Below are 26,931 nucleotides of genomic sequence, written 5' to 3'. Positions count from 1 at the left end.
CTGTGCTCCGCAATGGGAGAGGCCACAACAGTGAGAGGCCCGTGTACTGCAAAAAAAAAAAAAAGAAAAGAAAAAGAAAAGTAAATTGAGATGAGGTCTCCAATCCACATTCAGCATTCCTTTTATAGTGTCCTTTACATCTTCACTTCCCAAATTCAGAGAAAGCATAATAAAATTATTTAAGAATCCTGATGATTGGGTCCAAATTAGTGAGATTGTACTGGATTAAAAAAATCTTTAAAAATTGACTTTCGAGATCCCTTTCTATTTTCATTCAAGTTTTAACTCCAGTTCCACATCTTAAAGGTCAGTGCCAATTTCCCTGACCTGAAAGTTTCTTTCTTTTCTCTGAGGCTCTAACATGTGTATAGTCTGCACCATGTAATTTAGCCCTTAGTGATATATGGTCTTATTGTTAATGAAGATTCTTAAGCTAAAGTAGAAGAATTTAACATGTTCTGTGTCCCAGATGCTCTCCCGGTAAAAGTGTGTGCAGATTTGCACACACACACACACACACACACACACACATACATGAGTTAGCATATGATTTCTGAAGCTCAGGTTCCCCTGGCTGGGAAGGGAGAAATGCAGATACTTCTTCTCAGCACTAAGCAGAGATTAGATGCTTCTCCGTGCACTGGCCAATGGGAATGCAGACAGAGCTGCAGATTCAAACTGTGAGCAATGAGGTGGAGACTGGGAGAGCAGAGGGAAGCGGAAGACAAGAATAGGAGGGATGTTGACCTTAGCACAAGATGAAGGGAAGTGGTCTGAGGGAGGAAACACAGCAAACAAAAGGAGGGAGTGAGTGGGGATACAGCTAGAGAAGAAAAAGTACAGGGAATTCCTGACATTCAGTTTTATGAGTTGAGGGTTCAAACTCATTTTCTGCTGAGGGGACTTCTCAGAGTCCGGGATGAAGAATTACCCATCCATCCATCTGTGTGCCTGACCATACATCCATGTGTCCATGCATCCATCTGTCCATCCATTCAGCATCCACCCACCCATCCATCCATCCATCCATCCATGTATCCATCCACCCAACTATCCATCATTCATCTATCCATCCATCCATTCTGTATCCATCCATGCTTCCATCCATCCATCCATCCATCCATCATCTATCCATCCACTATTACACAGATATTTTAAAGTATCTAATAAGCGCCTGGCTAGGTATAGGACCTGGTTGATACCTAGATAAATAAAACACAGGTCCAGACTTCAAGGAATGGAAAAGGAAAATACGTAAACAGATCCTATCAAGACAATGAGATAATTGCTCTAATATATTACAATACATACAAAACCTAAGTAAGGCAATATTAGCAGACAGAAATAAGAGAGCTTATTTGAGAGCTGTGCAAAAGCGAGAGAAAGTAGGATCCAAACTGGATGTCAGGTGACTCGCAGCTTCCGGCTTCAGCACGTGGTGAGTCGTGGACTCACCAGCTCGCTGGGATTGCAGAGACCGAGCAGGGTCGGAGAACACAGGACACGGTTAGTGGTGGGAGAAGGGCTGGTTGTTACGTGAACAGTGCATCCACTCCAAGAAGGGAAGCCAAGGTCTGTTTCAGAGGAGCGTTATTTTTAATAATAATAATAATAGTTAATATTATTGAATGTCGCTAATGCACCAGTTACTTACGTATGTTCTCTCCGTTAACACCCTCAACCAGCCAGCATTTTCCTAATAAGAACTGTGAGTACTGAGGACATAAATTTCTTATGACAAATCAAGGCAGGTGCTGTGCAGTCTTACCGCTCCCCCCCACCCACGCTGCCTGCCCTGGGGAAATGCAGACTTTGACCTGGGCCAGTGAGTCAGCTGTGAGGGAGGGGCTCATGGAGCCCACTGCCCCTTCCCAAGGGGATAGGTCTTCACGGGATACCCATGTCAATTTAGAAAGTTAGAAAAATCAGCATTCAGATTTAGGAGAAAACTTTGACCTAGAGGAAGCAAATGCCCTGCTCTCACATTCAGGGGCCCCAGGAGGAGCTGAGTTGGAAATCTGGGGTCCCCACCGCTGCTCTGGACCCCAGGGAAGCTCTGTCCTCCTGTTTCTCTTGGACCCCCTCCAGTTCAGACCCACTGCTTTCTTCTCAGGCAGGAAGTGAAAAGTCGCTCACAAGAGGTGCTTCTGATGCAAAGTGTTACCTCTTGGTGGGGCCTGTGGGGAAGGAAGGGGTGCGGTCACTGTGATTGAAGGGGGTTGAGGCTTTCTGAAGAAAAGCACCTTCTCTCAGGTGCCCACTCCAGGCACCCAGAAGGGCAAACAATGAAGAATTCAAAGGAACGGTGAACAAACTGCAGCCAACACAAACACTGAACCCCGCCTTCACTAACCTCATCTTTTAAGCAGAATAGGGTACAGGTTCTGCAAAGGTCCCTGGGCTTTGCAGAAATATCGGGTGCTGTCACCTCCCCGGCATGGTGGCCTCCACCCCTGAGCCCCAGGGGGTCCTCTTGAGGGGCAGCCTGGCACCCGGCTGTGCCACTCACAGGCCAGGCAGAGCCTCCCTCATCGGCCTCTGAAGACCCCTGCCTCCAACTACAGAGGCCAGAGGGCGCCTCCAATGTTCTGTGCCCCAAACAGGCAGTGGCCAGACCTCCTTGGGCGACCAGGAGCCCCATCTGAGTCTGCTGAAAGGAATCACACGTAGGGGGGTGTTTTCCACCAGAAGGCCCCTCAGGAACATCCCAACAACCACCATCCCGCCGTGCACCCTGCAGGGCCTTCCTCTGACACAAAGACACACACGTCCCTCTGGGGACCTGGTTTGCTCTGTCCCCACAGTGCCTTGGGTCAGGTCTCGATCATTCAGGACATGTGGACCTACTTCCCTGTCCTCCTGCTGTTTTCAAAATGTCTCTTTGAAAGCCCCTTGTGAATTTCCCTGCTGACTCTAGAGAGACCCTTTTATTTTTCAGCTGGTAAGTTCATCATTAAATAATTCTTAGAGAGACACAGGCCACTGATTTTCTGCAATTTGCATCACCCCACTCTAACATGTGTTGAGAGCTGAGCCTTTTGGTCCCCTGGTTTTAGAAGTACATTAAGATTTCTGTGACCTTTACGAGGTGGCAGTTGAGACATATGCTTTTAAATAGCAAAAGCAAGAACACCGATAACCTAAAATGCATGTTACTGACCTTAGTTTGATAAACAAATTAGGAGAGAGAACTCTTTTCCCAAAGGGCAAAGAAACTCAAGGGGACTTGAAAAGTTCAAACAGAATAATTATAGACAGATGTTATCAGACAGATAGATCAAGAGATAGATGATAGATAGATAGATGATAGATATAGATAGATGATAGATAGATTGATTATTGATTGATTTAGATAGATGATTATAGATAGATGATAGATAGATTGAATGATTGATTGATTGATTTAGATAGATGGATAGATAAATGATAGATAGATATAGATAGATGATAGATAGATTGATTGATTGATTTAGATAGATGATAGATGGATAGATAGATTCCAATACTCTGCAGGCATGACTCAGCTCCACCCGTCCTTTGGCGTGCTGCAGTGCTTCGCACACCAGTTCCATGTTACATCTTAGGGAATTTACTTGAGTTTTTAAAGGATTACACATTTGGTCAGTACCTGGATGACAGAATATGTGGGAGAGAAGACGTGGGTCAGAGTGCACTGCAGCTGTGCCCCCAGGGCGCAGCCACAAGCCCCTCCTTCTGCATCAGTGTTGGTCACGGCCGTCAGCACCTCCTAGGGCTGAACCTGCCCTCGAGACCTGGATTTAGTTTGCGTGAACCTCCTTACTGGCGGGTCCAGGCGGTTGAGCCACTGTGTCCATGCCACCAGCAGAGCTCAGCTGAGGGGGACGTGAATCCCTGTAAGTGGAACCCAAGTCACAGGAGTGGAGGGGACCCAACGGCCACAAGGTCTCTAGAATCCAGGGTCCTCCACTGCAGTGTCCAAAATAACGGTGACCTTGGGGTCTTGGCCTAGTTTCCGTGGTGGACCAGGGTCTGCAGTGGGCTTGCAGACATCTCAGTAAGGATCCCCCCCACCCCAGGACACCCTGCTCAAAACACTGTGACTTTCAGTGACCCTCTCAGGGAAGACTTGCTGTTGCATTTGTCCTCCTAGGAAACTAGTTGAGGATAGAGAGGGTGTCCCTAAACCGTGAAACGCTGCTGAGATGGGTTTGAAATATCAGATCTACCGATATGAGACCACGGGGTTGCTGTTCAGGTCTCCCCATCCAGCTATCTGAGTGGGTTTCTTCTAGACTCTGCTTCAATAGTGCACATCAACCCTGCCACCCGCCGCCCCCCAGACCTGCCCTGACACTCACAATCCTGCCTGGGAGCCCAGGGCTGTGCTTGGCACTGGGTGGGCCCGACTTGCCCTATCCTCTGCACAGATCCCCAGGGGTCTCCCCACCAACACCCAACAGCCCCCTGGGACCCGCACCTGCCTGCCCTCCTTCCCACCAACACCCCCCAACCCAAACCAGGGCACGTTGCCAAGTCTGCTCTGTCTGTTCCCTCCTGGCCCTGCCCACGGAAGACACATAAAAGCGGTCAGCCAGCGCTGGAAAAACTGATTTATGCAACACATTAGCACTTTATTTCCAAAGTGGGAATGCAAGGATGTAGAGCCGTTTGCATTCCAGTTTACAAGCTTGCAGCAGTGAGGTTTGCCTGGAAACCCACGCTGGGTGGGTGCCCTGTGAGGGCGGCGCTCTTCCTGTGCACCTGCCATCAGCGTGAAGGCTGCGCGGGAGTGGCCTTTCATGTCAATTTGCACCGGGGTGTGAGGAACCTACATTGTAGAGGGGTGAGATGGGAACTGCCTTGATGACAGTAATTGTGAGTGTATTCAAAACCAACCATAATAAGAAAATACCAGCACAACAAATAAAACCACAGTGCAGTGTGTGAACCATTTGGATAGAACACAGAAGGACTGATTGTGACTCAAAGTCATAAAAAAACACCAAAAATCAGGGTGTCCGGATATCGCCTTTTCACGAAAGTTTATAAAAAAGATATTGTGCGCCTACTGGAGGCCCAGTACGCTTACGGATTCACAGTTGTTACCACCCTTCCCCAAAGCCAATATAATTTATTCCCATTTTCCAGAACAGCATTAATTTGGGTAAACCAAGGTCTTTTATGGCAAAGATATATAATTAGTTCCCCTGGATGATCCATTAAGTGTATTTGTGTGTATGCGTATATACAAGTGCACCTATCTTACAATAGGAAATATTTTTACTTTGAAAAATGCAGCATAGTTTTTTGAAGAAAGATTGCTCAATTTACAACACTAAGGACTTATTTATTTATTTATCTGTGGTACGCGGGCCTCTCACTGTTGTGGCCTCTCCCATTGCGGAGCACAGGCTCCGGACGCTCAGGCTCAGCGGCCATGGTTCACGGGCCCAGCCGCTTCACGGCATGTGGGATCTTCCCGGACCGGGGCATGAACCCGTGTCCCCTGCATCGGCAGGTGGACCCTCAACCACTGCGCCACCAGGGAAGCCCTAAGGATTTACTTTTATTTTTTTTTTAACATCTTTATTGGAGTATAATTGCTTTATACTGTGTGTGTTAGTTTCTGCTGTATAACAAAGTGAATCAGCTGTACATATACGTATATCCCCATATAATCCGTGTACGTGTGTGAGCTGAGAGATGAGCACATCGCTATCGTCTGTAGCCTCCTTGGCACAATCAACGTGTTTTTACATTTTCTACGGCTCCTGTTTGTTCGCCAGTGTGAATGCTGGATGAGGACCCGCAACTCCTGAACCCCAGGCGTCTCACACATTGTTTCTTCTTGGGATATTTGCTGAACGACGAATGTGCACCGGACAAGGGTAGCAGCCTTCCACGCTATCTCAGGGAACGAGGCTCTCAGTACTGTTGTGGCCACTGTCATACCCACGTTTCTGATTGTAATCATAGCACTATTTCTATATTCCTATGAATATGGAAATATATTATGTTCTTTCCCTCCCCGAAGTGTGGCTCAGAGCCATGAAGCAGCTCACCAGGACCGTGCGGGATTTAGATCCCATTCAGGCTGATCCTGAAACCCACGCTTGCAGCCAGAATGCCTCCTTGCCTCCCAGGCTCTAAATGAGAATAGTGATAGAAAACTCTGTCTTCAAAGCGGGTGTTTAAAAATATCAATCCTGAAAATGTATTTTGCAGAGAAACCTACCTGCTCCTCAGTTAATTGTAGTTATTTTGCATTTTCTTCTTTGCCTTTTATATTTTTAGCAGTTTATAGATCACAAAGCAGAACTCTTTGATTGCCGGAGATTAAAACAATCCAGTCTACCCTAGACTAAAGGGAGCAAACGGGCCTACCATAGAATGTTCTCATTTATTAGAAAATAGTCCTGGGTCATCAGGTTATTCCTGCTGCTGGGTGATTTGACCCTCTCCCGCCACCAACCTGATTCAGACAGGACCAGCAGGGCTGGAGGTTGCCCCCAACAAAAGGCAATTGGGACAGTTTTTACCACTCAGTCCCGGCTTGGGTTTTTCCTTCCTTAGCCAGTGCTTCATTATTTTGCATGAAACACTAATGGGGAAACATTAAAAATTTAATGTAATCTGTATCTTATCAGTTTCCTCAAGGGTGAAGGCATCTCCTAAGAGTACAAGGCTCTTAACAGTAGAAACAGAAAAATCTGAAACCATGTGAAAGGAGGGGAAAACAGGTACACTGCCCCGCAGAATCAGTGGTCCCTGACTTGGGCGTGTGCCAGAGGCCTCCAGAGGCCTGTGGAGCACCCCTGTTGAACCGGGTGCCTGGTTCAGGTCTGCTTGGGTTTCTAAGCTAATTTCTTTACTTAATACTGGCAGGCATGGGGAAATGGAAGCACTTCCCATTTTAGCGTTTTCCATTTACAGGAAGTTTAATTTCACTCCTGTGTAGATTACAAATCATCAAATTTTAGAAAAGGTTGAGGTGGATGGCTTACATAATCCTCACACTCAGACACCAGTTCTTCAAGAGGGACAAACGTTTTCCTGGTACTCAATTCATAAAAGAAATTTGGGGGGTAGTTTCCTTTATAAGGGGTTTTGAAGTTTTAAGGATATTGTCTTTATATGACTTTCCAAATTTTCCAACTTTAAAGAAATACATGTCTACTCTAGTAGCAGTATAAAATACAGAATTAAAACTATTAAGTTTTTTTTACATTTTCCCACATTATTCTATATGTTCATATATAAAATTAAGATAGTTAAATATACTGTTGTAAATTCTGCTTTTTGCACTTACCAATAATTGCATGTATATCTTTCCGTGATAATAAATACATAGAGAGCCCCATCATCTTTTAATGCATGTATTGTATTTTGGTATATTCATGGACAGCAGTTTATTAAATTTTCTCTTGTTGAGCATTGAGTTGTTTCTAATTTCTCAGTCATGAAATGCTGTACCTTCAACTCCTTTGTAAAACATATTTGCTCACTGGTGAAATTAGTTGGTTGACAAAATCCTAAAAGTGAAATTGCTAAGTCTGAACTTATGTCACTTGGAAAAGCTCTTGAAACATTTTGCCAAATGCCCTCTGGAAAGGTGTTAGCAATGTCAAGACCGACTAGTGGAAGGTAAAGGTACGGACCTCTTCCCACGAGCGCCGACCATGGCTGAAAAGAGAAATACTACTGTTATTTCTCTAATACTCCAACATTTATTTATTAGCCACTTATATTTCTTGCTTTGAATGTATTTGTTAATATCCCCTGTCTTATTTCTATTGGTATAATATATATTTTTTTATCATTGGCTGTTTTTAGAATGAGGATATGAATCTTCTGTCTGACGTATTTTCCCAACAGGTTTGTCTTAAAATTTTTTGGCGGTATTTTTTAATATTAAAAGTTTATATTTTCTTCATGATTTCTGGCTTCAGTGGCCTTTTTGGAGAATATTTTCCATTATCCATATGTTATAAACCAGTTCTCCTGTATTTCGAGGTCACCTGTCGAAGGCTGTAAATTATCCATTTAAAGCTGTATTCCAGGAGCAGTTTTCTTTTGTTCTATGGTGAGACCTGGATCTTCCTTTCTGTTTTGTTTCCAAATAGTTGTCACTATATCATCTATTGAAAAAAATCTGTCCTGGGCTCAGGGGTTTAAAATGATTTCTTTATCTGTCCATTTCTAGATTCTCTCTTCTGCTCTCCCATGACTGTCATATTTTTCATAGTGTTACACTTGTGTAACGTTTTTACAATATTACGTTGCAATATATTTATCTGCTAGAATCAGCTCATTCGTGTGCATTTTCTCTTCCAAGTGAACTCTTTAATAATTTCCGACACTCTCTTCCACCTATGTTTTACAAAAGCTGCAGAGGTTCTCTGTGTCTGCGTCATCCCTGGTGATAAATGAAAGCTGAGGCGGTAACACTGTAGGGAAGACTGGGCTTGGGGACAGGAGCGGCGGGCAAGCGTCAGAGTAATCCAAGACCAGAATTCAGAACCTGGAGAGCAGATGCAAATCCCTGAAGCTATCTTCCTTGATTTTTATGGTTTTCAGTTGAACTGCTGACCATGGAAACCCAAGTCATACAACTTGCACTTGGAGGTAAGGGCCACAGACACGGGTGTTGCTATGTTGGCCTTGGACTCTGGATCTGTGGTGAGCGGGGTTTGCATTTGAACTTCACAGGTGAAAAGTCTGAGCCAGTTGTTGTGAAAATGAAGAGCTGCCATCTCTTTTCTGGATGTGGTCCAGGGATGCTGTGGACCAAGCCGGCAACCTTCTAGAAGCAGCTTTGGAGGTGCTCAGTGCTCTGATGGGTGCCCAGGGATCTGCACCGTGGAGGATGGAAACAGTTATCACAGGCTGCAGGGTGTTAGGATCGGGTGCTGCTGGTGCCCTGCCATAGAAAGGCCCAGAATGATAAACAGGTGCCTCGGACTTGGAGCAACAACTCCTCCTGACAAAGTGACCTGCCGGGGATGTTTACCACAACTGTGATCTCAGGTCTCTGAATTCATCTACCCCCTGGACAGGGCTCATCCTTCCCATCTGTGTTTGGGTGAGAATCTTGCAGAGGTGAAGATTTTTGTTTTAGTCCGATTTTTTGATAGAATTGCTCTTTCTGAAAATAATTACACTGCACGACCGGGTTCAGGTGAAGCCATTCCCTTTCTGTGAAGGCAAGTCAGCTCTGCAGGATGGATGGAGGGTGGACGCCTGCCTTCCTGTGCATCCTGGCAGAAGAGCAGTGTGCAGGGAGGGTCTGCAGTCAGCGTCTAGGTCTGTAGAGGTGTCAGCTCAGGCAACAGATGATTCCCAAGCCTAAACAGGTGATTTTGCCCTTCCGATGGGAAAGCAGGGCCAAACTACCCCAGACGATTTACACATCTGTTTGGAGTTCTGTGGGATCCCTAGCTCATTCTGAATCTCTTGGGAGAAGGAGAAGTCATTCTGTCTCTGTTTGTTTGTTTTTTAATAACTCAGGGAAGGTTATTCAGTGTGCTGAGAAATGGAGTGGCCAAGGTTCTAAATCCGGAAAGCCTGGGTTCTAGTTCTAATTCTGCTAATTATGAGCGTGTGACCTTCTATCAGTATTTCCCTTCTCCTAGTCTCAGTCTGCTTATTCATAAAATAGCAAGAGATTTGAAAAATGCCTGCTGTGGGGTTGTGGATCAAATGTGCTAAGATTGGGCTTCTCTGGTGGCGCAGTGGTTGAGAGTCCGCCTGCTGAAGCAGGGGACACGGGTTCGTGCCCCGGTCCAGGAAGATCCCACATGCCATGGAGCGGCTGGGCCCGTGAGCCACGGCTGCTGAGCCTGCACGTCTGGAGCCTGTGCTCCGCAACAGGAGAGGCCACAACAGTGAGAGGCCCATGTACCGCAAAAAAAGAAAAAAAAATGTGCTAAGGTTTATGCAAGCTAACGGGATCTACAGACGTGTGGATACAAATATAACCACGTGTGGGAGGATGGAGGGATCCCACACAGCCCACATCCATGCCTGAGAGGTTCTGGATCTGGAGCTCCACTTGGTCACGGCCCAGCCAGGCCACACGCTGACCCTAATGTGGTTATGTGTGGGCATTCCTGCCTCAGACCCTCATGGAGGCTGGGGTGCTCTTGTCTCTCAGGAAGAGAAACACTTGAGCCAGGCGAAGGCCGGCTTCTGTCTTCTGTATCACAGGCGCTGTCCCCATGCGATACACTCTGTGTGAAAAGAATGCCCCTTTCTCTCTTCATATTCAGTTTTCTCATCGACAGCATACGGGCCTTGGACTGGATAATCTGTGATCATAGAATCTGGGATCTAGGCTCCACAGTTAGAATTCCCCACATGAACCCCAGACCTCTAGGTAGCCTGGCATTCCCACTCTAAAGGGGAATATTCTAAAATAACACCTCTGCGGCTGGGGGCTTCCAGAAGACCTTGGCTGCCATCCTGGAACGGTGGCACCACCAAACCTTGTCCAACTTGTACAGACACACTGGGAACGTGCTTTATCTGATTTCTTTTATTTCCCCATTGTACTGTGCATGGCGCCTCCCCAAGGCTCAGGTGTCACTCAGGGCAGGTCCCTTTCAGTAGCCTACAGTTTCCTTTTCCTTCTTATTGAAGGGGTTGTAGGGTTTCACAGTTGTGACCATTCTAGACAGTGGCCCCTGGTGACGGAAGAGGTCAACTGCCATTTCTCTCCGTAAGATGCTGTAAGAGGATGGAGGGGAAAAAAGACACGTAAAATAAAATAAAAGCATATAATCTCATCTATCCTCCAACTAATGATACACACGTCAGGGTGCGGGGGGGCAGGGAGAGAGAGAGGAGAAGCACAGAACAGAAAGAAAATGGTTAGTCCTTGTGTGTATTGTTTCCTTTATTTCATTTATTTGCATTCAGTTCATTGATTGCATTCTATGCATTATATTGCCATCAGTTTCATTGACGGAAAATCTACTTTGTGCCTAGAATTACAGTAGGTGCTAAGAATACAGAAAACACAGACAAAGGAGGTGAGGCTGCAGAGAGGCAGCTGAATAACCCAGGGCTACCACACAAAGCCTCCGTGGGGGTGGGCTCAGGGTGTGAGGGCACCCAGAGGCAAGGTCACCTTTCTGGGTTGGGGAAGGACATCCACCCACTGTCTATGTCAGGGAGGAATCAGGAGGGTCACAGTAAAGGCCAGCTGGTGCAAAGGTCAGAGTTCAGGGAGACAGGAAGATGGGAGGGCATGGAGCATGCGGGCGGGGCTGGGAGGGGGAGAGGGAGACAAGGGCAGAGGCGGGAGGGGCCCCGTGCGGGGCTGAGTGCTGGCTTCACCCTGCAGGTGGGGTAACCTGGTGGCTCCCTCATGATACTCTCAACCCACACCTTAGTCTGCTCGTCTCTCCAATGGAGATGATGCCCTACCGAGTTTCTGCTGAGAATTACAAGAAAGGAAATAACCGTGAAAATGTAGAACACTATGTACGTAAATGACGCTTTCCAAACACCTGTTGTGTCCAGAGGTGCCCACCTCAGCATGGACCTGGGTCACGCCATCTCTCTTGAGCAACTGCACACAGCCTGTAGCGATTCTCCCATGAATCTGCTGCTACTTGAATCACACACACACACACACCGCGATGCTCGTATGGGGCAGAAGTTATAGAGGACACGGCAGATGAATCTCAAGCACGCTGTTTTTATGCTGCGATTATCATGAAGTAACAATAGTTTTTTCTGATGTTGTGAAAAAATGCTGTTGAAATGAGAACTCCTGCTTCTGTGAAGGTTGAATTCTGGTGTGAGGGATGCACAGGAAACACTGAGCTGTGATGGAAACAGGAGTGGACGCCCTACCTTCAGACCTGGAGACTCACAGCATCCCTCTGACCCATCTCCTGCACCCCCGTCTCTCCGCCTTGAACCCCTGTCCCATAATCCCTTCCCTGCTCCTTTGCATCTCCTCTCAGCAGTACCCATCCTAGGGCACTGCTGGTGTCCTGCACACCACCCTCAGCATGTGTTCTGGGGACCGCACGGCCCTCCCTCCCTTGGCATCGACATTCAAGGCCTAAGCCACTCAACCCCACTCAACCACCACTGCGGCCCATCAGCCACAAACTCCACCGCAAGTGCGCCATTCTTGCCCTGGGCAGGAAGAGGGGCCCTCAGTCCTTCCCCCAGTTGTCCTGTGGGAGCTCTTCATGTGACTGCGAGAGGAGAGCCATGAGCTGGAGGAGGGAGAGGGCTGGGGGGTCGTGGAGCTGCGAGGGAGGGCAGGCTGGCTGCTCCAGGGGAAGGTCTGATGTAGGGAGGCCCTGGGCCTGGCCAGCCAGCAGCGAGGGAACAGGGCTGAAGGGGAGCTGGAACTCACAGGGAAGGAAGAACCTTTGAGGCAAGTGGGAGGTTGTCTTTCTGGGAGGAAAGGAAACAGGAGTAGTGGTGGGAGTAGCGATTCTGAAGTGGGGGGAGGACACGGGGGTGGTGGTCCACCGAAGCAGGTAGCCGGGGGGCCTGGGGAGTGGCAGGGCGGCCCTCTGAGGGGGAAGGTGGAGGGCTGCTGCCACCACGGGGCGGAGCCAGCTTTCCACGGAAGGAGAGCCGCGAGGGGAAGCCGCGAGGAGAAGCCGCGAGGAGAAACAAAGAGCGCCTGGAGGCCGTCAGCTCACTAAGGGCTCGTGATACTCAACAGACAGAGACTCAGACTCTCACGGCCGCTGGAAGCTTTTAGCGAAGAGAAAACAACAAAAACACATTAAGTATAGTGTCACAAAAGAGCAGAGGCACTACTTCGCCACGGAGAACCTCAAAGACCTGACTTTTTCTGATCACAGGGGCCAGGACAGGTGCAGACCACTGGCCGCCCTGCTGCAGGCCGCCGGCCTGTGTCAGCAGAGTGCTGTTAAAAATCTACGCGCCTCCCTGTGCCTTCTCACCGCAGAGCCCCGCTGCCACGTCAGGAGCCCTTGTTTGGGGGGACGCAGGGGTGATCTGGGCTCCCAGACCAACACAAGTCTGTCATTTCGTGTCACATAGTGGGTGACACTGTCTGTGTTTCCAGAGCCAGTGTGCACCCTGAGAATGAGAACCCCAGAGAAGACAGCTCCACGGGTCCTTGGGCCCCACTCTGGGACAGCAGGTGACAGCTGTGTGTGCAGTATGTGCGGGGTGAGTGCGGGGCTGCCAGGGGTCAGCAACCAGCCTGAATCTGCCGCTGTGGCCATTACCCCAAATGGCCTAAAGACTCAGCCTCTTTTCTCAGGTAGCAACAGTGACCACAGTAGGAACACAAGTAGTAACGGTGGAGGCTAGTTTCCCACGTAGGAATAAAGATTCCTCTGAAATATATTAGGGACTTTGGACCGCTAGCTCACGTGGCGGCAGAAAAACGCCAGACCACAAGGCTGTCGGGGACGAGGTCTGAGAGATTTGGGGTGAGAAGATGGGCTGTGGACAGAAACGGCGACGGGTGAGAACCGGCTGCATTTGCCAGAAAAAGTATCCTCGAGTTTGCTCTCTCCTCGATCGTGAATTGCCCAGACGCAGGGCGTTACCCTGACTTTTCTGGGCAGTAAGTCTAAACGACAGATATAAGGATGCATTTAATTTTCACATAGTTTCTTTAGGTCCTTCAGAGGAAGTAAAACACTGTGTCTAAATTTCTACCAGCCCTTCCTTTGGAATTTGTGTGACGTTTGACAATGTGTCTTGAGAGAAAACGGACTGAATGCAAAACACCAGCCTAGAAAGCCAATGACCCTCTTTAAAATGTTTCCCACCGGGTGGCCCAGAGATGCCGGCCAGTTGGCAAACTGTCCGAGCTAAGCTCAGTTGACGATGCGCCCCGTCGCCTTGTGGTCACTGCCCTTACCACGCGGCTCTCTACACGCAGTTCACACCGCGCCGGGCGGTGACCTGAGAGCTGCCTCCCTAAGACCCCACGGCTGCACGATGAGGGCTGCCTGGGGCAGGCAGAGGCCTGCCCTCGAGTATCTGTGAGACGAAGCCCACTGCCCCGAGAATCACAGCGTGGACCACCTCCTCCTTTCGTGAAGTCTTCGCTGCACCCACACAGATGCCCTGCTGGCCTGGAGCCTCAGTTTCCTTACCTGTCAAGTGGGAAGACAAGAGACCTTCCTCACAGGGTCACAGGGTTGATGAGACCAGTCAGTTCTTACAGGGCAGTGTCCCAGAAGCCCTCAGCTGTTAAGTGACTGTCACTATGAAGACACTGGGCATCCTCCAGGGTAACTTTATCCCTCGCTCACCGCTAGACTGGGAGCTCCTTGCAAACTGGGTCTAACTCTTGTGAATTCCTGGCACTGTAAACATCTGTTGACACAACACTTGTTGAATGAACCACACACACACGAGTGTATGACTAGTGAACTGATGTATGAACTGCAGGCCGAGGTCCACGAGGCCCCGCCACGTCCTGCCTCTCGGGATGATCAGGAAGCCCATCAGGGCAGGAGCTCGGACTCTGCCTGCAGGTCAGCACCCACCAGCCCCCCTGACCGCCCAGCTTCCTGGGTCTCTGCCCAGGCTCTCTCTCCGACGTCACCCTGCCTTTTCTTCTGCACAGCATGTGTCTCTGTCCAAAATCGTTTTAATTCATGTCTTCAGATACTTGTATGCCTCTTTGCTTCTGTCTTTCATGCCAGAACGTAGGTTCCTGAGAGCCTGGAGCTTTCCCGCTCAACCCGGTGAGCACAGAGCCTTCAGCAGTGCCTGGCCCAGGGTGGGTGCTCAAAGAATGTTTCAGGAATGAGTGGATTCTCCACCAAAAAGGAGAAAAGGCACCAATGGAGGCGGGGGGCTGCATTGGTCCCCCTCCCAGATGCACACCCACCGACCCACCACGAGAGCGTATTTACTGGCACGGGGCCAGCCTCTGGACCCCGCATTTGCATCTTCAGAGCTGTGTTATCTTATTTGCAAGGCCAGGACGTCCATAAGACGCTTTCAGATTTGAGGTGTAAGGAGCAATGATGCGTTGCTTCTCACTGGCAGCTTCAACACACAGGGTCTGCGCTAAACTCCCATCAGATGTCTCCCGTTTTCAATTTGCAAAACAGCGTTTAAAAATATATATGGCTTTCAACCGAATGTTGTCTTTCGTGAAAGGTAAGGTGGCTATTCACAAGAAGTGAATACGTGTCCCGTGCAGTGTGTTCCATGCACGTTCTGAGGATCATGCAGAAGGGTGATGTGTATGCAGAGCTGAGCCCAAGAGGCAAAGATGCCATCCACCTAAGATGCATTAAACACCTTAATATGCTCCTTTGAGCAGCAACAGTGGGGAATGGACTCTTCTGTCTTTTTGGACTCGACACCCTATTTTTTAAACAACGTAAATGTACTCTCAGTACTGAATGGCTCTTTAATGGGCTAATCATCATTAGGACACCTCCCCACCGCGTATCTGAGCGCACTGAGTAATAGGACTCGTACTTACTGGTGCACTCCTGGATCGGGCGAGGGGGTCGTTGATGGACGACGAGAATTTGCTGGATGGGTGGCTGTGAAATGAACCTTACCAGCGTATCCTGGAATATTTGCAGAGCTAAAGGAAAGAGGGCAAGAAAGGAAAGGAAAATAACCATCTGTGAAATAGTCACGGTCACCAGCACCCAACTATGAAAACACAAAGGAGGACGCAGTCTAAAGGTTTTGTCCCACGTCAGGGCTGGAAATCTGGCTGCCAGACAGGAAAGCGTGCAGGCAGGGGCCAGAGATGTGCAGATGACAGCCCTGCTCTAGGACTAAAGAAACTTACTTCAGGTCCATGTTTTTCTACTGTTTCAATTTGCATGTGTTTTACATACATGATTCACAGTTGAGCTCTTTTTCTAATGAAGGAGGACAGGTTTTCCTTACCAAAGAGTGGACCTGGGTCCCACACGGAGCTCTGTGACACCAACTCCAATATCAGTCACAACTGTGATTTTGTTTTTTTTGTTGTTTTTTTTTTTTTTGATACGCGGGCCTCTCACTGCTGTGGCCTCTCTCGTTGCGGAGCACAGGTTCCGGACACGCAGGCTCAGCGGCCATGGTTCACGGGCCCAGCCGCTCCGCGGCATGTGGGATCTTCCTGGACCGGGGCACGAACCCGTGTCCCCTGCATCGGCAGGCGGACTCTCAACCACTGCGCCACCAGGGAAGCCCACAACTGTGATTTTTAAATAATATTTATGTCTTGCCACCGTTAAAGTACTGATTTCATATAATTTCCTGAAATTGCACAAATTTAACTCAATTCCACTTACTCCTCTGCTTCCCTGGTCCTTTTCCCCTCCAGAGAGAAGGAGAGTAAAAGAAAAACACAAGAAGGTCTGGCAGGGTTTTTCAGTGTGGGTATAAAATCCTTCTCTAGAACGGCAAGCAAACATCCAAAAGAAATATTTTAGTGGGTAATTCAGAGAAGTGTGAATAATAAGTATTGTTTTTGCCATTTTTACAGCGTATAAAACCCTTTCCATGGATTATTTCCTGAGGAAGAGGTGGGCCCAGTCCCAGTGCCGCTTAAGACATGCAGCCTCACCCTCAGGTGCGAGGAAACGTGAGGTTGAGACTATTTTCAAAGAGCAAGCACACGCTCTCTGCAAATCACAAGGCTCCTCCAGTAACACCCATCTCTGAGAAGTTCAGCTCTCAGGGTCCTCTTGCTGCCATGGCCAGGAGAGGGCCAGGGCTCAGCTTGCCCCGGCCACTCCAGGGCCCCTCCTCGGGAGCGTGACATTCCTCTGGCGAGGGTCCTTATCCTCGACGGAGGCCCAGACGCAAGGCAAAGAGCAGCGAGGACCGAGCCCCCATGGAAGGCAGAGGGACGGCTCCTCCGAGGGTCTCCTGGTTTCGTCTCATGCTTTCCACACATCCAATAAGACAAGGAAACCTCCAGTCAGCACTGACCGCAGGAGGAATTTTCAAAATATGGAGCTTCAGGGAGGGCGCTGCGTACAGCCAGGGACGGGCAGACAGTGGAGGGCGGGGCAATGAACGGGGTGGGCTCAGGGCCGGGGACTCAGATCTAGGCCTCAGCTACGAGAGGGGCGACGGTACCAAGCTCAAGGGCGTGGGCAGGAGGGAGGCCAGATTCTACTTGTGTCTGTGGGCAGGCAGGTCCTCTGGTGTCCTTCTGGGCACTGATGATATGCCCCTGGCATCAGCACGTTACGGGAAATGACGTATCAGGTAGGAATTGCACCAGTAAAGTCCTGTGTCTCTTCCAAGCGCATCAGTCTACGACTTGCTGGCTTGCAGGCAATAAAGCAGGGGACCCCGATGCAGACAGAGTGAAGGGCAAGCACATCAAGGGCAACAGCAGGGTAAGCAGTGCAAGCTGATGGATCTTGTGAGGCCAGGAAAATCAGGGAGCCAGGCCTGCCCTGCCCTTGTCTCGGCCAGCTGCAGGCCGAGGGTGCACATGGCCTCCCAGCGCCCTGGGGGTCAAAGGGATTCAGTAAAGGTGAAAGCAACTGGCAAGTCTTTAGCACTTAGTAGGTGCTCAATTAATCGAGCATGTAAGATTTTAAAGAAATAAGAACTGTACAAGATAGGAGCCTGGCAGGCGAGGAATGCAGTTCGTCCAGGACAGGCAGCCTGAGAGAGGTGAAGACAGACAGTGGTTTCCAAACGCTGCTGCGCCCTGACGACTCACGGGGATTTTTAAAAGGTACTGATGCCTTACTCCTACCCCCATACATTCTGATTTAATTGGCAAGCCGTGTAACCTGGGAATTGGGGTTTTTAATCTCTCCAGAAAACTCCCATGGGCAGCCAGGTTTGGAAGTCTCTGTTTCAGGCTTGTTGCAGGGACCTGGGTGAGTAAACCACTGCTGTCCAATTCTAGGCAGGGCCCTTCAGGTTTTCCCGGAATTTTCTTAAAGAATTGCAGCTGTATGTCACAGAGGTAACAAAAAAATGGGGCAAAATCATTCATGTGTTGTGTCTCTCCCCAAACATTCATTAAAGCTTCCATGCATGTTACAAAGGAAATCCCCTTCCTCTGCGCGAGAGGTTTTTTCCACTGCCCCTAAAACACCTGCAGAATGAAAATGCTTCTGAAGTCATAACCTTCCATCAGAGCAGTTAAGAAGTCAAAGGTGGAAGCAAGTGATGTGTCAATCACAAGAAGGGCTTGATATAAAACATCACCCCACTATATGTGCCTTGTGGCATTCAGGTTATTGATGTTAAACGGTATTATACATTACGTTATAATAATGATATTATATTACATCATATCTAAAAATAACACCCATGCACGAGTGGACTGAATTAAAGATAAGCTACTTAGGCCTGAGAAATGAATTCAGTTGCATAATAAACTGTCACATATTTGAAAACGAAAGTCCTCACCCACGCTGCTTCTAAAATCTATTCCATTTAACCCTTTGGCAGGGACATCACAGGGGGACTTTTTTCCGTCTTCAGTGCAACATGTTGACCTTATATCAAGAGGAGAATAGTCTCTGGGGGACACTCTGCAGACCTGTGGCTGATGGGTGACACGATTTTTCAGATGGAAGAAACAGAGATATTAGAGACACGGAAATGTACAGGCTCTAAGAGAATTTCCAGAGCAGTTGTACGTTCAAACCCACTCCCTCATTTAAGGAAAACGAGAGAAACAGGAAACCATTTAAAGATAAGTGAAGTCTTCATGTTTGCCTTTGCTCCATAGTCTTTTGGACACCTTCTTTGGTGCCCAATTCCCACAATAAGCCTAGAGTTGGTTCACTAATGGGTAAATTTGAATAAATTGTTGCCTAAGTTTACAGCTAATTGGTTTTGCTCAGCAAAGCATAATAAAATAGAAATTAAATAACTTGAGAAATAAAAGGAACTTCAGTAAATCAGTTAGAACGAGGGAGCCCAGATGGTGTGTAATGAAAAGCTAAATAGAACATAAGGAAAACATGGAGAAAACCATGTTATATGTAGACTATAGGTCATGCATACGTGGATTAAAATTCCAGTGCGCACACGTTCTCTCTCTGTACCACAGGCCTGACGAATCCTCACTGAGTGTGCGCCCTTTGTGACACTTAACGTGAGTTGACTGGTTTAATCTCCCAACACTCTGGGTCGCTGGTCCTGGTATCATGCCCATTTCATAGATGCAGGCACTGGGGCCTCAGAAAGAGTCTAAGTCATGTGCCCGGAGACAACCGAGCTGGCAGGTGGCGGGACTGACCCGACCCAGAAGGCCCTGACACCCAGACTGCCAGCCGTGCTGGGAGAGCTGTGCTGGGACAGGGTGGCCAGCGTCATTCAGGGTGTGGGTGTAGTGCACATTCAAGCCACGTGGGCCCTCGTTCATCGAGAGCTGTTCTGTGTCAAGTACAGATCGAGAAGAACTCAAACAGGCCTGACGCCTGGCAGCTTCCCCGTTAAGCAGTAAAGTTGTTAAATGTGCGACTAGAGGTTTACAGAATCCAAGCGGGGCAAAGGTCGCTGATGCAGAGTAAGAGCCGGAGGGTGTGAGAGGGACACAGAGGGAGGCGCGGGCTCAGACTGTCCCAGGGCTGGCATCGGCCTTCAGGGCTGCCCCCGCCAGCCCTGTGCTCCTGGACACAGGATGGGAGCGCTCTGGGCCACCTCTGCCCAAGTCAGGGGTGGGGGGATGTGCAGCTCCCTTGCAGGGGGCGGGGGGCCGGGTTAGCTGGGCCAAGTGCTGGCCTAGTGCACGTGTGGACAGAGAAGCTGGCGGGCCTGGGAAGGCTGAGGGGAAGGAGGGCCTGGGAACTGGGACTGGTTTTGCTGACCGTTCTGTGAGAAATCTAGATAAGACCAGAGTCATGCTGGCCACTGGGCTGTGCCTCCCTGAATGTGGTAAGATGTGGTAAGATCCCCAGGACATGCTCAGAAATTAGTGTCACTCCTACGTCACCATGCTCTAGAGGATGTGCTTCTCCCTCTGTTCTCAGGGAACCTTCCCCTCTGGCAACCGGGAGGGGACACAGAAAGGAGCCGACAGCCCCATCAAAGCAGGGCTGACGCCCAGGAAGCGCTCACTGGCCAGAGGCTGCCCTGGGGACTGAGCGCTCATGGAATGAGTACCTGGGGCTCTTACATAATTTACTCTGCTTCAACCTCCCCATCTGTAAAGTGGGGAGAGAACCTATTCCCGCACCTCTGGCTTCATCACACTGCTTTGAAAAACAAATGAGAGAGTCGATGTGAAAGTTCTCAGAAAAGGCAGAAGTGTGGGCTAGTGTAAGGAACTGCTATTCATAGCCCGTCTTGAACCTGCCTTGTGGTCAGATTTTGTTAAAGGTGCAGTGCACCCGGGACAGGGGCAGGGCGGCCCCTTCTTCCATCTTAGGCCTTGGCCCAGGGGTGCCTGGAGGTCACTTTGGACAATTACTCATGATTTGCAAATGCTTCATCAGAGAGACGACAGAGGTAAAGGCACAGTGAATATGAAACTGGGTGAAGTCCTGAAATAAAAGATTATGATTTAGTGGAAGACAGCGCGGTGGAGGCGCCAGGCTGGTTTGGGAAACCAAACGGCAAACAGTATCTGGAAAGCACTGGGTATGGGGTCGGAGGGCGCAGCCTCTGCTCTGTCACCTGGACGTGCCTCTCTCCTGCTCAAGCCCCAGCGTCCTCCTCGTTGGTAAAGGGAGGGGCTGGACCAGCTGAGATGCACATACGTGAGAGCCCACGTGGTCCATGGCAAAAGAAAAACATTCTCCCTTTTCTTAGGAAAGGGCAAGGTTCCATGCTTTTGGATCCCAGGTCTGCACAGATCTGCTGTTACACATCGTTCTCTAGTCAGGCACTTTGCACTGATGACTCCTGAATGCTAGGCATTTTCAAACAATGTGGGCCACAAAATAATTACTACCTGAAAACAAACTTCTCTTCCATCTCATTTTATAATAAGCTCTTGCAAAGAATATGGCTCTAGTATTTAAGAGTAGGATGAAAAAACAGATTGGGAAAAAAATGGGGGGGGGGTCCCTACGTTAGTCTTACCTTGTTTGCTTGACAGATTATGAGTGAGGATTGACTTTTTACCTTTTTTTTGTGTGTGTAATTTCTACTCAGTGCCTGATCTTCAAGAACTGTTGAAGCCAATGGATATCGTGGATTCTAGCTCCTAAACTAGGCCCAAGTTAGAAGTTAGGAACCTCAGTGGAAACTGAATTAATGTCTTGAGTTCCTTAACTAAATATCTTTTAATAACTGGCCCATCACTACCAAATCAGAAACTATTTTATTAATTTTAATGAGAAAACTCATGCAACAATTCTGCTCTTAAGGATTTGTTCTATAGAAATGGATGCATAAAACTGTGCAAAGATATATGTGGAGGATGTTTACTGCTGTATTTTTTTAACAATAGGAGAGATTTTAGTAACTACTTGGCCTACGTAAACTATGATATAGCTTGTAGTGGAATATGACGCAGCCATTAAAAAAGATTTTCAAAGCCCTGCATAGAGCCTGGGAAAATGTCCATTGCACCTGTCAACCCAACACCGCCCCACACTCGCATGCACACACAGCGACAGGCAGCTACCTACAGGCAGAAATTCATGCACGTTTGGCGGTAAAGTCTAAAACATGTATCACTTTTCAACACTGGCCCTGGAAATGAAAGAGGTATTCCACTTTTGACAAACATATTTGAATGGTTTTTATAATAAACACATTTGGAAGGAAAAGAATATGCTATTTGGTGAGCTTTAAGGCTAGCATTGAAGGTGTGTGTGCGTACACATTGCACATAGACTCTGGTTCCACTGTAAATTTTTGCAATACTTCCAGGAAAGAATTTTGTAACATGCTTAAAAATGTTTATATATTTTGACCTCATAATCCATTTCAAGGAGTCTCCCTTAAGTAAATAACTCCAAATTAGAAGAAGATTCACTTAAAGAGTGTTTGACAGCATTATTTATCATAGCAAAAAATGGAAAGAATTTACATATGTAACCTAAGTGAACTAGTCAATGACAGTACATCTACACCAATAAAAAATCATGATGAGTTCATAATAACATGTACCCATGATGATGTTGCAATGTTAAGGTAGTAAAAATTATATATGTAGTATGATCATAGCTATATAAATATACAGATACAAGATTCAGGATGACAGATGGAAATATGTCAAAATATTAATAATGCCTATGTTTCTGTGTAAAAGTTTAGTTATATTTTTATTGTTATTAATTTTTCCTGTACTTTTTTCTATAATGATCAGATTCAGTTCTACAACTTTAAAAGTTATTTTTAAAACTATTAGTATAGGGCTTCCCTGGTGGCGCAGTGGTTGAGAGTCTGCCTGCCGATGCAGGGGACACGGGTTCGTGCCCCGGTCCGGGAAGATCCCACATGCCGCGGAGCGGCTGGGCCCGTGAGCCATGACCGCTGAGCCTGCGCATCCGGAGCCTGTGCTCCGCAATGGGAGAGGCCACAACAGTGAGAGGCCCGTGTACCGCAAGAAAAAAAACAAACAAAAAAAACCAAAAAAAAAACTATTAGTATAATCACCACCAATACATTGGGCATGTCAAATGAGATGGTGGCCAGAATACAAAATCAACGAATGAGGAAAATTTGAAAACATTTACCCTTTGGGGAAATTGGTGATTCCAACCACCTGAACCCAAGAGGCAGTAGCCTTGACTCTGTCTGCAATGCGGCTTCCACTGAAGGAGTCGGGGCAAGTACAGCTCCTGTCCTAATTGTCACAGGTTATGAGAACCTTAAAGATGATCTCATAAACGTATTTCCCTTTAAGAAAGTTTAAGATGAGGAAACAAAGGAAGAGTCATATTTGCTTTTGAATAGGATGGAACTCTACTGGGCACAAAGTAAGTTGACGTGTTTCTGGGTTTTGGACCTTATGCAAATGATGTCATGTTGCATGCATTCTTCTGTACTTTGCTCAGTGTGGTACTGTGGAAAGGACATAACATTTTGTTTAGAGATGCAAGTATATGTATCTAAACTATCAAGCAAAGCAAGCAAAGGATAAGCACAAAGTCTGATGTGATGACTTCTGGGTTGGGGAAGGAGACCAAGGAGATGAGGTTGGGAGGAATATACAGGTGGCTTAAAAGATACAGTACTATGTCCTTAGCTAGGCCCGGGATGCACAGGCATTTCCTTGTTATTTTGCTTTATATGTTACATATGACACTATACATTTTGTATCAATACCTCATAATAAAAATGGAAAACCTTTCTTTGTGTTAAAAGGTTAAGATTCTGTTAAAAAAATGAAACCTCATCCAAAGAAGAAACTTTGCAACCTCGGAGGCCCTCTAGTGGCCAATTTGGGGAAGTACAGTTAATGTCCAATTCTTTTACATAATCCATTCAATTTCCTTTCCTTAAAAACACTAATTAACAGCAAGATGAGGTAGAATGGCCTGCTCCCAAATTTACTTAAGTTAAATGGTATGTTCTACATCAAATTTTTAAAATGCTGCCAGACTGCTCTTTACTATCCTTGAAGAATGACCCAGAAGAATACATTTTATTCTTTAGCAAGAATGTTTCATAAAACATTCCAAAATTCAGATGTACATTTCAAAGGAGAAATAAAATTTTATGCCAGTAGGATATTTTCAGTTGGGTTTATCCTCATATTCTTTCTTGAAAATTTTTTAGAATTGCCACGTTTAATAGCAATAATTTCCTTGCAGAAATTATGGAAGAATCATAACCAACGAACCGTTCCTCAGGACTCAGCTAAAACATCACAGCCTTCAAGTCTCGTGGGTGAAAGTGACCTCTCTGTACAACTGAGATCAAAAGCACTAAGCTCACTGCTCAGGAGACTCACTCCACGCTGCTCTATATTATCATTGCTGGTGAGCAGAGCTCACCGGCCCTGCAGGTTTGCAAGCTACATGAGGGCTAAGTCTTTGTCACAGTACATGGAATATTTTATGTATTCTCTCCTCTTTTTTCTTTCTTTTTTGTTTTTGGTTGAAATGGATCAACTCATTTAATTCTTCAATGCAGTAAGTTACAGAAATATATTTTAAAACCAAATTTAGTTTTGAAACATATTTTAGTTTGGCCAACTAGTCAAAAGAATTAGAGTCAGAATATATAACACAGGAAGATTCAAAATTATTATAGGGTGTAGAACAGGTCTGAAGGACAGCCAATGTGAAATTTAGCTATTTTGTCTCATGGACACAACTGATGTTTAAAGAAAATAGAAAGCAGCTAACATTTAAAATACTGTCGTGATTCACACTATAGGCTTACAGGATACCTCCTGCAACAGCCATGATGTATAGCAGCTCAGTGGCATAATGAAGAAGATGTGGTACGTATATACCACGGAATATTACTCAACCATAAAAAGGAATGAAATAATGCCCTTTTCAGCAACATGGATGGACCTAGATATCATCACACTAAGTGAAGTAAGTCAGACAAAGACATATCATATGATATCACTTATATGTGGAATCCAAAAAGAGGGTAGAAATTAACTTATTTACAAAACAGAAATAGACCCACAGACATAGAAAACAAACTTATGGTTACCAGGGGGTAAGGGGGGGAGGGATAAATTGGGAGATTGGGATTGACATATACACACTACTATGTATAAAATAGATAACTAATAAGAACCTGATGTATAGCACAGGGAACTCTATTCAATACTCTGTAATGACCTATATGGGAAAAGAATCTAAAAAAGAGTGGATATATGTGTATGTATAACTGATTCACTTTGCTGTACACCTGAAACTAACAACATTGCAAATCAATTATACTCCAGTAAAAATTAAAAAAAAAAAAAAAAGACACAGAATGTCAGCTTCCTGTAGTGTATCCTGTGAATCCTAGGGAAGTAATTTCTGAGGCTCAGTAGTTCCACTGGTGAAAGTGAATATATACATACTTTTTGTATATATTATATATATAATATATTCATAAAACATAGCATGTAAAGGTATATTGCATATATATGTAGGCACCCAGGTTAGTCAGTGCTCAAAACTATAACCTCCTTTGTGAGAAACTACAGTCCTTTCAGGTACCTTTCTTTCAGGTATCTTTCAGGTATCTTTCCTCTTAAGCCGTGAGCAGCATCAGGCTGTTTTTTTTTTTTTAATTTTATGGAAGTCGAGTTGATTTACAATGTTGTGTTAATTTCTGCTGTACAGCAAAGTGACTCAGTTATACACATATACATTCTTTTTCTGATTCTTTTCCATTATGGTTTATCCTGGGAGATTGAATATAGTTCCCTGTGCTGTACAGTAGGACCTTGTTGTTTATCCAGGGCCGTTTTTTAATTGCTCCATTCGTTGCAAAGCCCATGACCATGTTTCCTCCTGAATAATAAAGTGAGGGGAATAATCATAAGTGGAACTCACCAACTTGAGCTCGTATAAAGAATTTCGGAGCTGCGAGGCTTGGCGAGAGATGTGATGTCTCCACAGGGGTCGTCAACGTCATCAGCATTTGTAGAATGCACGCAACCACTGTTAGGATGAAAAGAAACATAGAAAAACTAGATGAACATATCCTAACTTGCAAAGGAAATCTTGCCAAAATAGATCAAAATGCAAAAAATTAACCACGGTGATGGAACAATTTGCCTTAAAAAAATAAAGTAAGGAGACTTTCTCTTTTTTAGAGTGAGAGCAACAGCTGGTTTGTGTTTTTGAGCAAAGAAGCAGCTGCTTCTGCAGCCCTGAGCCAACTCCTCCCTGGAGCTTGGAGGCAGCCGGGGCAAGGCAGAGATGGGTGTCTCCATAGCTGAGGGGCCTCCTGTGGGGACAGAAACGGGGCAGGTGCCTGGGATTGTGGACAACTGGCGATGTGCCTTCGGGGCCAATTAGTCCACGGCAGTGAGAGGGGGTCCTGCAGGCGCTTCTGGGGCTACTGGTAGGAAGGTGAGTCAATTCTACTGTGGGGTAGGAGAGGCTGGAGTAATGAGGGGGGAGGGTAGAGATGAAAGGCCCAGATTCCTCTGTTTGCTTGGATTTACTTTGTTCCAAGGTACTGTGATCTGAATGTTTATGTCCCCCCAAAATTCATACGTTGAATCCCTAACATCCAAAGGTGATGGTGTCAGGAGGTGGGAGGTACTTGGGTCATTAGTGTTCTTATAAAAGGGACACCACGAGCTCCTTGCCCCTGAACCATACGTGGACACAAGTCTGTGACCCCTTGGCCGTCCCTACCTTCCAGCCTCCAGAACCGTGGGAAATAAACGTCTGTTGATTACAAGCCACCCAGTCTGTGCTATGTTGTGACAGCAGCCCAAGCTGACTAAAGCACAAGATTTCTTCTCCAATATAAAGAAGAGAAGACCCCAAAGGGTGGTGACGCACATCTGTGCCACCCACGGAGAGCCAAATTTAAATAGAAAAGCAAGAGATCGCATTTCCTGCCCTTAGCTTTGGCGAGCACATTGGAGCTTCCACATCAAGTGTAAAAGTCTTTCTTGTTGACAACACCCAATATTAGTAGCATCCAAGGTATTTTATTTCATAAAATAACCAATTTGGGAACACCGAAGATACTGCTCCCCCTTTCTTTCTCTTATTAACATCTTTAACGCATTTTTGATGAAATTCCTGACAGGCAGCATGCTAGGAAAACATTAGAAATCTGTTAGAAAGTGTAAGCTGTTTCAAAAAGTGAATTACAAACATGAGTGAGCTGAAAGCAACTACAATTTAGATGTAAATCTAGTAATTTTTAAAACATTAAGAAACATTACTTACGTATAGAGAGGAATGTATTTGCTTCTGGAACTTGGACTCACACTTAGAAAAAGAGAAAACATAGGCAACTGAGTTATCGACATTAATAAACATCACGATTAGAGTAAAAAGTCTTCAGAGATATCCCATAGAAATGGGCTTCCAAAAGTTGGTAATTTTAAGCAGAAAAGATTTAAAGATGTAGTTTTTAAGTGATGAAAATCAAGCACAGAACAAATTC

The 26,931-nt window shown here is 46.5% G+C and overlaps 1 protein-coding gene across 1 annotated transcript in view; it reads right to left on the bottom strand.

The window, feature by feature from the left end:
• Nucleotides 1-10,583: 10,583 nt before the first annotated feature.
• The window catches only part of SPMIP7 (sperm microtubule inner protein 7), a 56,816-nt gene continuing 40,468 nt past the window's right edge, over nt 10,584-26,931 (bottom strand). The window contains exons 6-9 of the mRNA XM_067745514.1: nt 26,712-26,753; nt 25,353-25,460; nt 15,443-15,550; nt 10,584-10,707 (exon numbers count right to left, since the gene is read on the bottom strand). Of these exons, the coding sequence (XP_067601615.1) occupies nt 10,584-10,707; nt 15,443-15,550; nt 25,353-25,460; nt 26,712-26,753 (382 nt within the window). The remainder of the gene's footprint in view (nt 10,708-15,442; nt 15,551-25,352; nt 25,461-26,711; nt 26,754-26,931) is intronic.

The sequence above is a fragment of the Pseudorca crassidens genome, chromosome 8, assembly GCF_039906515.1.
Source record: "Pseudorca crassidens isolate mPseCra1 chromosome 8, mPseCra1.hap1, whole genome shotgun sequence".
Classification (NCBI taxonomy): Eukaryota; Metazoa; Chordata; class Mammalia; order Artiodactyla; family Delphinidae; genus Pseudorca; species Pseudorca crassidens.
Note: the sequence above shows the minus strand (reverse complement) of the source record. Positions and strands in the feature narration are given on the sequence as shown.